The sequence below is a fragment of the Phaethon lepturus genome, unplaced genomic scaffold (assembly GCF_000687285.1).
Source record: "Phaethon lepturus isolate BGI_N335 unplaced genomic scaffold, ASM68728v1 scaffold13185, whole genome shotgun sequence".
Classification (NCBI taxonomy): Eukaryota; Metazoa; Chordata; class Aves; order Phaethontiformes; family Phaethontidae; genus Phaethon; species Phaethon lepturus.
In genome coordinates this window covers 228-12,421 of record NW_010539949.1, presented here as the reverse complement: position 1 = coordinate 12,421, position 12,194 = coordinate 228, and the positions used below count along the sequence as shown (strand labels likewise).

At 42.1% G+C, this 12,194-nt stretch overlaps 1 protein-coding gene across 1 annotated transcript in view; it reads left to right on the top strand.

Annotated features, from left to right (window-relative positions):
* LOC104620938 (BPI fold-containing family C protein-like) overlaps nt 1-10,974 on the top strand; it is a 14,288-nt gene extending 3,314 nt beyond the window's left edge. Inside the window, exons 6-15 of the mRNA XM_010287301.1 lie at nt 792-852; nt 1,776-1,867; nt 3,572-3,745; nt 4,456-4,509; nt 5,833-6,003; nt 6,566-6,633; nt 7,969-8,011; nt 8,868-8,931; nt 9,712-9,788; nt 10,933-10,974. Of these exons, the coding sequence (XP_010285603.1) occupies nt 792-852; nt 1,776-1,867; nt 3,572-3,745; nt 4,456-4,509; nt 5,833-6,003; nt 6,566-6,633; nt 7,969-8,011; nt 8,868-8,931; nt 9,712-9,788; nt 10,933-10,974 (846 nt within the window). The remainder of the gene's footprint in view (nt 1-791; nt 853-1,775; nt 1,868-3,571; nt 3,746-4,455; nt 4,510-5,832; nt 6,004-6,565; nt 6,634-7,968; nt 8,012-8,867; nt 8,932-9,711; nt 9,789-10,932) is intronic.
* The last annotated feature ends 1,220 nt before the right edge of the window (nt 10,975-12,194 follow it).

Sequence of the window (12,194 nt, the reverse complement as noted above, 5' to 3'; positions counted from 1 at the left end):
CGTGTAGGGGAGGGGTTTAAGGAATACGACCTTCACAAGTCAGTGCTGTGAACTTGGCAAAGGAAGAACTAGAAAAATAATATAGTTCTATTCTGGTCTGATCAGCACAGTCACCATTTTGCCAGACAGAAATGCTTCCAGATAAAGTGCCAAGTTCGTGGCCAAGATATTGTCTAGTCCACAGCTAGGTTCAACCAAGGCAACAGCAGGGCTGGAAAATGTAGTTATTTTCCCATTCCAATGCAAAATAAGCCTCTGCCTGTGTTACCTACAGGAATCCTGGGGTTTGGGTAACTTTTATACTCAGCAGACAAAACATATATTGGGTGCTGCATAGAGATGTTGTAGTACACCACCTGATAGTATGACATATTTAAACTTCATATCAAAGAGGCGAATAGTTCTGACGACAGCCTACCCAGGGCCCCTGAGAGGAGACAGAGCTTGAGATGGCTGTGATTCTGCACCAGCACAGGGATCTCTTCTGTGAGACCAGTGTGAGATCGGGCTCCTTGCACTATTAAGGCTGTGCGTTTGTCACCCCCACCAGGCTGCCTTTGGCAGCTTCTCACTTTGCTGCCTAAAGGCAGCTCTGACCTGGGATACGCTTACAGTGCACCAAGTAGAAACCTTGGGGAGCCAGATGGCTGAAGAAAAAGCTAGTTTAGGTGTTTTGACAGACAAATGCTGCAACCTGTGTCACATAAGCAGACAGATTTGCTAGCACACAGGTGAGAGATGCTTACAGGTCCATGCTAATCAGGCCATAACTTGAGTGTACTTTTATACAGTCATGTCCCAACATCAGATCTGGGATCCGGTTGATAGATGAAGACCTCCGATCACTGAACGGTGAGTCATTAGTGACATCTTCTCCTTCTGCTTTCTCTCCCCTGTTCAGTGAAATTCTGCAGTTTCCTTAACAGCAGCTGGTCAGCAAAGCCTCCAGGTGAGATATCAGACCCCACATTCTGTCTGCTCCCTTGCTTACGGGACCACAGTTAAATAAAGGGAGTGGTACTTGGACAAGCAAAGGATATTTCTGAGAAGCCAAGGACTTGGGCTTGATTCTCAACTTGTGAGAAGCGTGGCACGCCTGTTGTCAGAAACACCGCTTAGAGGCCACGCAGCACCGATGCAAAGGCAGATTTCCTTTCCCTCCCATGCCCACATGAATCCTCCAGCACACATAGCACTTCACAAGCTGAAGCCTGCTCCCCTAGACTGCCTGGAAATTTAAGTTTTACTTGTCAATTTTTCAGACTTGCCAACGGCAAAGTGAAAAAGCTTCTTTGTAAAAAAAACTTCTCACTTTAACCTTTTTGGGTTAGATTTGCAAGACTTTAAGGCACTTAAAGTGTTGGGCAGATACCATGTGCAAAACACAAGTACTTAAGCAAATCAGACACCCACCTTTTCTGGGAAAGTATTCGCAAGTTAGAGGCACCTCGGATGCTTTCAGAAAGGCTTAACAAGAAATCCTAACACCTCCTTATGCCCTGAAGCACTGGCATGGCCATTTCCTTTTTTTTGGTTAGTCCAGATTTACTTTTTCACAATGAGAAAACATTAGACAAACTAAAGAAGGTGCAAGTAGAAACATCAAGCCTTAGGTCAGAATGCATGTTAGTAGGTCCCTGGTTGTGTTTTTCCTTGCCCTTTGGAACAACTTGTGTCATTCTCTTTCAGGAACTGACTTAGTTTTAAGAGTATATAAAATTCTTTCTGTGCTTTTTGTAATATTGGGTATTTTGTTTTATGTACCACACTTGCAGTCCTAATGCCAATTGATGATTTGGTCGAAGTAGACTACTCCTTAAATAGCTTGCCAGCAGTATTCCAACCATTCATTGACCTGGACTTAAAGGTAATTGCCTGTAGTGCTGTTTGCCAAGATTGCTGTGGTTTTTATTATTGTGTGATCCACTTTCTAAGATGAACATGATTACTTTTCTGAACATTAGGATTCAGTATCTGAGAAGACAGACATTTCAAAATTCTATTGCATTGGTTATTGTAATCATTTTTTAACAATCCTGTTGTAAAATTAATTATTTAAAACCACATTTTTTTAATTGCTGAGTTGGTTATAGCAAATAGAGAGCAGTAGAAGCTGACTAAGCAAGAAAGAAGAAAAAAGAGAAAGGGAAAGGCATTCAACTTTACCCTTCTCTTGCTGTTTATTAATATCTGGGACTTCTTTGTTCAGTCAGTCAGGTGAAGATTTCTATACATTGCACTAACTAGATGAGTCTGCTGTCAGATGAGAGAGGAAAAGAAAGAGCAAGACTATAGGAGCAAGAATTAAGCCTCTGGCACCTTGAATGTGAAGACAGATGACCCTGGGAGTCACCTGAGCATGGGAGCCCAAGGAGTGCTGCTGAGTTTGAAGGCCTGAAAGTTTCTTTCAAATAAAGGAAAAAAAATCTCCTTATGTATTGAAACTAAAATCAAACTAGTTCCTCATTAGAGTTATTTGACTGTCATTCTGTGTAAGGTGATTTTGTTGAGGATAGTTATCATCATCATAGTATCTAAGATCCTTAATTAAGTTTAAGATGCCTTGCACTAGGTGCTCTACAAAGGGAGAATGCAAAGACAGCCTTGTCACAAAGATCTTATAAATTAAGTAGAAACAAGAGAAAACAAGGAAATGAGAGGTGGGAACACAAAGGAACAATAAGCCAGTATCAGTCAGCATGGTAGACGCTGGTCTCAGCACACGAGCTCTACAGCTGCTGTCAAGCTCTTCTGGGTATTGTGGCAACTAGATTTTAAGCAGAGTCTTCAGGTAGACTAAAGAGGTAATGTCATGGCTGTTTACAAGAGCTACCTCCCACATAAAATGCAACATGGGGGAAAAATACAATGCAAGTGGCTGTTAAATTCAGCAAGTGAGGAATGGGGAGGTCACCTCCTCACTTTAAATTAGTTTTAACTTTTTGTTTCATTCTGATGCATTTGGAAGTATTAGATCTGCAAGCCTTGGCTAATATCATGGGTAGTGCATCAGACAACATAGGTGTTTTTAGGATTGTCCAATATAACTTTCCTTTCTCTCATAGGCATTCTTTTGTCTGCACAAGTAATCCACTTGCTTCTGGGTAGAATGAGGTGCTGATTTTGACCTAGAAAGGCGTCTGGTTTTAGAGATCCATTCTGTAATTGAGACCATTGAATGAACTCTAGGCAACAGTTCTCAGGTTTAAATTCCTGGACATGGGGAAAAGAGAAAGTAAGGCTTTGCAACAAGGACCCTTAGTCTTCATGCAATAAGTAGACCCTTAATTTAGAGGCTTAGTTTTCTGAGGTGGTAGACTGTCTTCAGTAGGTGATCAGCATATCAAAAGATAGATCTCAGGTGTCATCTACGAAGGTGTCCAATCTCTGCAACTTGTCTTCACCACCTGCTTGAAAGCACCAAGGCTTCAGAGTGTACTACAAAGCCTATGTACTCATTTATATACCAAATGAATCGTCTGAGCAAAGGAAAGTAGCATTAACTGTCTGCAGTCACATTAAAGTCATATTTTGACTCTGTTGTTTTTTTATCTCTGTCAATACCTTTCAGGGGATAGTCTATCCAGCTGGAAACTATACTGGCCCTCCCTATATGGCAGCTCCCTTCACTATCCCAGACCAAAGTGACTCCATGCTCTACCTTGCCTTCTCTGAGTATTTCTTTCAGACCTCCTCATTTGCTTACTACACTGCAGGGGCTTTCAACATCACCATTGCAGAGGAGGTGAGTAGGACACGGAGGAATGGGGTCAGAATGGCTCAGGTCATCCAAGACGAGGCTTTGACTTGACAGTTGTCAGTATGTGGCCCTATAAAGCTGCTAATTGGCTTGCAAAGCCCTGAGACAGTAGATCATAATACTAGGGTGTTGTTATGTTCTTTTATTTATGTTCTATATAGATGCCTCAGGCCACAGCCAGGGATGCCAAGTTCCACTGAGCAAAGTACCAAATACTGGCAACTTTGCTACAAAAAGGAACGTTTTTGTAGACTTTGAGGCATAGACTTTTCTGACATGGACAAAGGGTGTACTCTGAGGAATTTAGCAGCTTCCATGGCTGTTTTCTGAGGGGTCTTAACAGACTGAGAGTACTACAGAGGCCATGGAAGCAAAGCATATGTCAAAGTACAGTAGCTGTGGCTTGGAGGCTGTCAGACTCTGCTAGCCTGTCTCCAGGAGGTTCACTAAGTCCCAAAACCTATAGATTGCAGCCCAAACTATAATGATATTAAGCATTTGCTTTCCCAGAAAGTATTCTGGCACACATTATTGGAAATCGGCTTTAAGTATCCTTAGTCCCTTAAGAATATTTCTGAGAACAGAAGGTACAGAATCAAAAATTCATTGAAATGTCAGTAATAATGGACTTAAACAAAAGCTGACCATGAAGGTCAAATGCAGTAAACATTTTATCTTTTTTCTTTTTTCTCCAGACTTGCAGCTATTTTAATATAAGCACAGAGATATTTGGCAGTATCATCCCTGAGGTGAGTATCATTACTTCCACAAACTCTTAGGAAACCACCGGGTGTGGGTGTCAGACACCACACTACTGGTGTATCCCAAAGGCTTGTAGGGCCAGCAGGGCTCTGGCACTGGAGAACTGGGCACGTGTACGCCTCCGAACAGCAGAGCGGATGGGCCTTGTCACCTCCCACCCCTCCAATGAGTCAAACGACGTACACTGTTACCAAACTTGGCCTGTAATCTTGCACATCAGTCTTTACTCTGGGCACTGTGCCCAAGCCACAGCTCTTCCCACCGAAAACCAGCTCTAGGCAGGAAAAAACTTCCAGTCATGAGTCCTGCTTTGAGAGACTTGTGAGAGGGCCTCAGCTCAGAAATAACACCTTTCTCCTGCCCAAACCTGCATAATTGCCCTTGCTTCACTGCTAGCCTGTGACTGACCAGCAGAAAGGAATCCAGTAAACACCTGGGCAGGTACTATAGTGGCCACATGCAGGAAACAGCTAACAGATGGGCAGGAAACAGTACGTCTATGGAATAGGCAGGGCAGATGCACAGGATTTCCATTTATTTTAGGTGGAGTTTCTACATTTATTATTAGGTGGAATATAACAGGACAGAGCATATAAGCATGCATGGCTTCCACCAGTGTTCTCAGACAGAATAAGAAACCAAAGATGAGCATAAGAGACCCTGGGCCATGAATGCCAAGGTTGGATGAAATCAGACTCATGGTTCGAACAACTTCACATCTTTGTTTGCTTCCCAGATGATATTAAGTTCCTCCCTCAGAAATCTCCAAGGGCAGTCATCATATGGTCTTCTCCGTAAAATGCCAGGAGCACTGATGCTGATATTCCACCTCCTCTGTTCTAAGTAATGAAATTGGTGAGCCTGCTTGCTCTTCAGGCAATGGACAGAGTGAGGCTCCTCTGAGGATGGTCCAGAGCAGCCACCTGTCTCATGAGATGGGTAACTCTCAAACTGAATGACTCCTGAGCTCTTTTATTGTGTGACTTAAATGTCACACACCTGTTCCATTCCTTTCCTGTGTTCACAAACGAGTATTTAATTTTTCTCAAAGTGATACAGAAGAACTCTGTTCCTAGAGTGGAAAGAACTTTCCACTGCATTCCTGATGTGGCCAAGATTGTTAATTCATCACCATGGAAAACTTCTACTTCCTGCTTGCTTGAAAGAATCTTATGTTAGCAACTGTCCTTAACCTCATCTTAAGGAACAACTTAAAAGTGATTACTTCAAGAATGAGTAAATGCAGTATTCTGCTCTGTTCGACAAGAAGAGTGTTTTTCTGTCTTTTTTTTTGTCTTGGAACCTTACAGGTAGCCAAATATTCAGTTACACCCTACCCAGTGATGTTGAAGCTAAAGGCTACTGAAATACCTATCATCAGCTTAGAGCAGGATTCCTTCACAACAGAGATTCAGGGCTCCATGGAGGTGTTTGCTGTTCTGCCAGACTCAACCACCCAGTTGTTGTTCACAATGAACATAGTAAGTACAACAAACAAGGTGACCTTTAACTTGGGGTTGTTGAAACTCTGTACAAGAAACAGAGTGCCAGATTTCTAGCACTTAAACATGCAAATTCCCTTTAGTCACAGGTGGTGCCTATGTGTCCTCACTTAACCTATAGGACATTTCTATGGCAAAGAACATTTTCCTATAGATGGACAAAAATCCAAACACATAGTGCCTCTGATTAACCAAAGCTTTGTTCTCTGGAATGACATTTCTGCAGGTATGTCCATGTTCATATCCTACAGATATGAAATACCCATTTCATGTCTCCTGGCAACTTGTTCATTTAACTGAAAATGTCTTTGATAAGTGAAATCTCATTACCCACATTTGATGTCTTGTTCGTGTTATTCAGATAAGCAGACATTTACTGTGTGCAGCCTTGCATGGGCCATAGGCTAAGGAGAAAGTTGCATCTATGTGAAACAGCTTCCATACATAAGTGGGAAGACTGTACTTCTGTATTTGTGACTAATTCACAGCAAGGGTCCTATTTTTTTTGCATCTGGTAACCCATGGTTTCCTTCTTCTGCAGGCAGCCAACACTAGCATTGCACTGAATATATTTGACCAGAAATTGATGGGCTCACTATGTTTGAACAGGTAATTCAACCTGGGATGGAAAGGATTTGGACTAGATGACCTTTAAAGGTCCCTTCCAACCCAAACTATTCTATGATTTCCAGCCATTTGGAAGTGTCAGCAATCCCAACATTTGCTGTTTAGGCACATGATCAGATAACCGTAATTTAATTAATGTTTTCCTGGTGAGTTCATCTGCATTAGATTCTCTAATTCTATATGGAGCTGTATTTGGACAGTTTAGAGGAGTCAGGAAGCTTCTCTGTGACAACTGCCACAGTTCCCAAGGGATTGCCCACCAGCTCTGGATTGCTGCAGGGCAGTGGTCTCATTGGACTTCCCTGCTCCTGACATCTACTCCCCGCTCTGAGCTAGATAAATGAAGTGTGCAGGGCAGTTATGATGACCATGAATCATCTGAGAGCTTCCCCCATCCCTTTCCAGTTGGCAAGCTGCTTTCTAGCCCACCTGTGCCACTAGAAAAGGGAAGAGGGGTCCAGGACAGTAAAGAATCCAGACCCCTGCAGTTCTCCTACACTGATATTCTTATAGCAGAGATTCTCCAGCTAAGGCACTGCAGCTCCCAAGGGTCAGAAGCTGGAGACCAAAGGCTTGGGCATTTAGACATTTAGCATATCACATTTTATAGAGAGAAGCTCTGTATACCAGGACCTCACAGCTTCCCACAAGTCCCTTGGGAAGACAGTCGTAGGGTTAAAAATATGCAGAGTTCATCAGGGCACAAAGATGTTAGGAAATTAAGGAGGATAGTGCTGTTAGCATTTTTTGCAGCAACATTCAGAGAGAAAAATCTAGTGTGCTGACAGCTGGGATGATGGTTCTGTGGAAACTCAGAAATCGTGTTTTGAATACATGTTTGGATACTTGAACATGTGCTGAGTAAGTATTTGAATTTGGAAACAGAGACATTAGCAACACAGCCTTCAGCAGCAGTACTCAGTTTTCTTCACGGCCCGGTAAGGCTCACATCAAAGCACTATGTAGATGTACCAAAATCCTTGCAAAATATCCGAGAGCCTTCAAGTCCTTGATGCTAGCCCCGGTAAAGTCAATTGTCAGTAGGATTTCCAAAATACAGCACAGAGGGAGGAGCGCACTCACATTGCTGGCTACAGCCCTTCTAGCACACGCTTTTGCAAGCATGCTCAGCAGTGCCCTAAGAAAACCACCTCTTTCTCTATGAGGCAGTATGCATTGTCTGAAATATATTGCTTCCAAAGGCTCTCTACAGATGTTTCTTAAGGCCTGGAGCTCTGCAGCAGTGACTGCACATGACTAGAATAACATGTGTTTATCCTTTCTAGTGACTCATCTTGTTTCACTTCTTTCCCTCAGGCTCCAGTTCTCCCTCGCCCACTCCAATGTTGGTTTTTTTGAGGTAAGCAGATAGTTTAAGCACACAGGAAATGCAAACCAGGAATATCAGTGATATCAAGGCTGAAGAGTAAGCAGCTAAATTTTATTTGTATTTCTAAATCAGTTGGCTTCATTCCTGGATGGCTCTTTTCCTGTCTTCTGGCAGCCACCTCTCTGCTGTGGACTTAAAAGTATGTTCTTTGGGGCAAGTTAGTGCTCTGAAAATGAGATATTCTGTGGTTATATGGATATGATACAACTGACTGGTGTATCATATTTCATCAGTAAGCAGAGAGATCTCTTGAATCATAATGGTGAAACACGCAGTGGTAACCTGAACCGTAGCAGTGTGCTGTCTAAGCGATCACAGGCACTACTGAAGCAGAGGCACTCCATGTGGTGCAGTGGTGCTCATCACAGATGCTCAGAATTACAGCAGGGAATTGAAGCCAAAATACTAGTCTCAGATGCCTGAAATAGTGCAGTTGTAGGCTTACAGGGGAAAACTGTGCCTCCGCAGAGAGTCATTTAATTCTGAGCACAATCAATCAGTTCTGAGTTGCTGAGGAGAAAGGATTAAAACTATTCTGGTCCTGTTTTGCTATTGGTGATAAATTATCTCACTAATAAAGGAAACAGACTGTTTTAAATAAAAATGTTGTCCACGCATGATGAAATCCATTTGCATTTTGCATCTCACTTCCTTTGCATCATTCCAAAGACTTAAGATCCAAAGTTCACCTGACCTTACAACTCTTTTGGGCCAAATAAGGGCTGAAAGTTGAACATGAGCCTACTAACTCCATCCAGGATTAGGGCATGACAGTTCTACCTCCATCAGGAAGTGATGGCTAACTCAGTTTTCTTGTCTGTGGCAGATCTCACTTCTGGAGAACATTCTGTCTTACATTTTACAAACTGAAGTCATTCCACTAGCTAATGGTAAGCTATATTTCTAAGATATAAGCTAAAAGCTTCCAGCAGAGTGGGTGATTCTAGGAACTTCTACTGACTTTCTGCTTAAGTTTCCAGTTCCCATTAAGTTGAGTGGAAAATGACCATCAGCCAGTAAGCAGTGGAAGGGGGAAGTTGATTTGTAAGGGTGTAAGTATGCCCTCTCACTGGCACTGTTCAGCAAAAAGGGCAAAAAGGGCTTGGAAACTCACAGTGCATCTGCCTTCAGCGCATTCAAGGTGGCTCTGATGCATCAGTGAGAAGCATGTCTCTCTAGGCTGCAGACCTGCCTGAGGCCACTGTGTGTGAAATGTATTCCTCTTCATTAGACCAGCACACGGCTTTTGCCTCTTATAATTCTTATTTGAGGCCCTTGAGGGAGACACAGCTTTGTGCCAGCCCTCTGTACTGGGATGAACTTCGCCTTCCTTTAATTAATGGATACAAATGAGAACAGGTTCTAATGATGCTAGAGCTGTATCAACAGTCCCCCAGGTCACTAGGAACAGATCACGGAGTATGTAATGTGTTGAACATGAAATGCCTTGGTTTGGCTGCAACACTCTGCCAAGAGAAAAGTATCTGTAAATCTTTTTCCCTGTTGGTAAATGAGCACCATACCTACCTCCCAGTATTGCTTGTGAAGACTAAGAGGTTAATTGTTGTAAATGACCTAGAAATATCTGGACAAACAGAGTTGTTGAAGGGCAGGTATTTATTATCTTCCCAATGCATACCTAAATGATTCTGTCTGTCTTTTTTTTTAAGCTAAACTATCAAAAGGATTCCCTCTTCCCAATCTGGCCAATGTTACTTTGATGAGACCTCACATTACAATTGCACAGGTGAGATTTTGACACTCATGAAAAGGTTTGTGTTTTGGTTTTTTTTTTTGGCTAGGCATTTATTCACATTCTGTCTGTACAAAAAACTTGCTGGATTTGAGCTAGTTAAGCAGTAAAAAGATTGGGGTTTAAAATTAGATCTATGATAATGTTCTAAATAATTCTAAAAATATTAGAAACAAATGTATCTTTCTTTGAGAGGAAAAGCTAGAAGTGCATTAAATACATAACCACAGAGTGATCAAATGCACAGCTTTCTCAGCCTTTCAAATTGAGTGTGAAAACAGGTTTACCTTTAACATTTCATTCAAGTTTGGCCAATCAAATCAAATCAAAGTGGAGTTACCGCTATCCATGCAGTCGTGCTGAATTTAACAGGAATAGTTGAAATATGAGAGGGACGTGAATTCAATTTTGTGCACCTAGGATGACTGGATTTTGTTAATAATTGTTGATAATGGCTGAGGCTGTTAGTGAAAAGCAGTTAGTGAGCTCTCAGAAAATACTTCTTTCTCTAAAAAACTTTCTCTAATCAGTCTCCTCGTCAGTAACTAGGAATGAGAGAGGACACAGGAGAATCACTACACCATATCAACATGAATGGGATTCCTGTTTAAAAGTTATTTTTATAGTTTCCACTTCATTGGCTATGGTCAATAGGAAGAAAGACAATTCTTCCCACTTTTCATAGGTAACCGTATTAGACTGTGATGGGCTGCTCTCTGCAGGTTCCTTGCTCTGTGTGCGCTGACGATGGGGGAAGCCTTAAGGATAAGTTTAGATCAGATGGCTAATTCTTAAGTGGCTCAAATTGTGAAGATTGTCTAGTTGCCTCAAGGCTCAGATGAACTTTCCTGTGTAGGGTGTATGATCTTTAGATGTACCGACTGTTGCTAGCATGGTGCAAAGGGATGGCACCCAGGGAAAGATGGGGCTCTTTTGCAAAGTTCAAAGGACAGAGTTTAATAAAACTTGGTACTTCCAAGGCTTGGCTGTTTTTAGTAGATTTTCTAACTTTTAATGCCAACATTGAGTTGAAATTTAAAAACAAACAAACAAACAAAAACCCACAAAATCAACCAAACAAAAACACACCTCCATTTTGTAATTCATAGCACTTCAGTGACTGTTTTTCTCCCCACAGGGATACATGTTGATATCTACTGATGTCCACTACAAACACTAAAAAAGAAGAGACACTATTTGTTAAGCATGAACTTCAAATCAATAATGTGACTCTGAAGGCTAAAAACTGTCAAGTTCTGCTGAAATGTCTAACTTGAGCTCTGATAAGGGCAATGTCATCCTGGCTGGGGGCAAGGTGGTATGCAGGGGGGCAAAGAAAGCTGATGGAATGGTTAAGCTGGACAGTGAAAGAGAACATATGATACATACTTGACATTATTTATTCTGGAGTTTAACCGTTGCAAAAATGTTTTTAAGATCAATGCCTCTTGTCTGTACACTTCCAGAAAGGTGCTGCAGTCTCTCAGCAGAAGTACATTGTCAAAGTGCTACTAGGGCAGGCACACCTACTAATCTGTTTCTACTGTAATGATCTTAAATAACTTCCTTCTGAACACAATGCACTAAATGTGAAGGTGAGCCCTATCCAGAACCATGTCAGACTGGGAGCCATCCCAGTTACAATGGGAACTAAAATCTTAGCAGTGTCAACTAAACTCTTAACATAAATCTTAACAAAGATGCAGAAGCAGTCCAAGAAGAGAGACCAACTGGCATTACTACCTTTGATAGTCCCTCTCCCCCTGTGAGTCTTCCAATCCTTGTGTCTCTCGTGTCTCCTGTTTAGCACTGCTCAGACAGATCAGGTACATTTATCTCCTTGAACGTTTTAAAGTCTTACAAGTCTAACCCTCCAACATCTTTGTCAGTGTTTCTCTAGATTGAAATAGTTACAGATACTTCTTTCTTCATTTTGGTATGTTGTCTTACCTTCTTTCTTTCTCCCCCTTCTTTTTCAATACTTTATTAGCATGCAAAGCTGAATGCAGTTCTATAGAAGGCTGTGCCTGCCCCGCAACGCTTAGATACTCACACTTTGGCCAAGCCTGAATGGAAAGCAGGCTCAGGCTTCCCAAACTAGAAAAAAAGGCTGTGACACCACATGCCACTCTATTTTGCTGCATCTGTGAGCCCCAAACCACCCCTGTGCAAAGCCCCATCCACCTGGCATGATGCCCAAACCCCAACTATCCCCACGCCTCTTACTCAACAAGAGCCCTTTTCAAGCCTAACCTATACAGCAAAAAGCTATTGTCCTCATGCTGAGAAACGCAATTGATGATGGTGTGCAGGCAGCTTTTGCCCGACTGTTGTAGTTGGGCAAACTCCACCCATCCACCAGCAGTGCAGTGGTACCGAAATATCCTCCTGGCCATAACT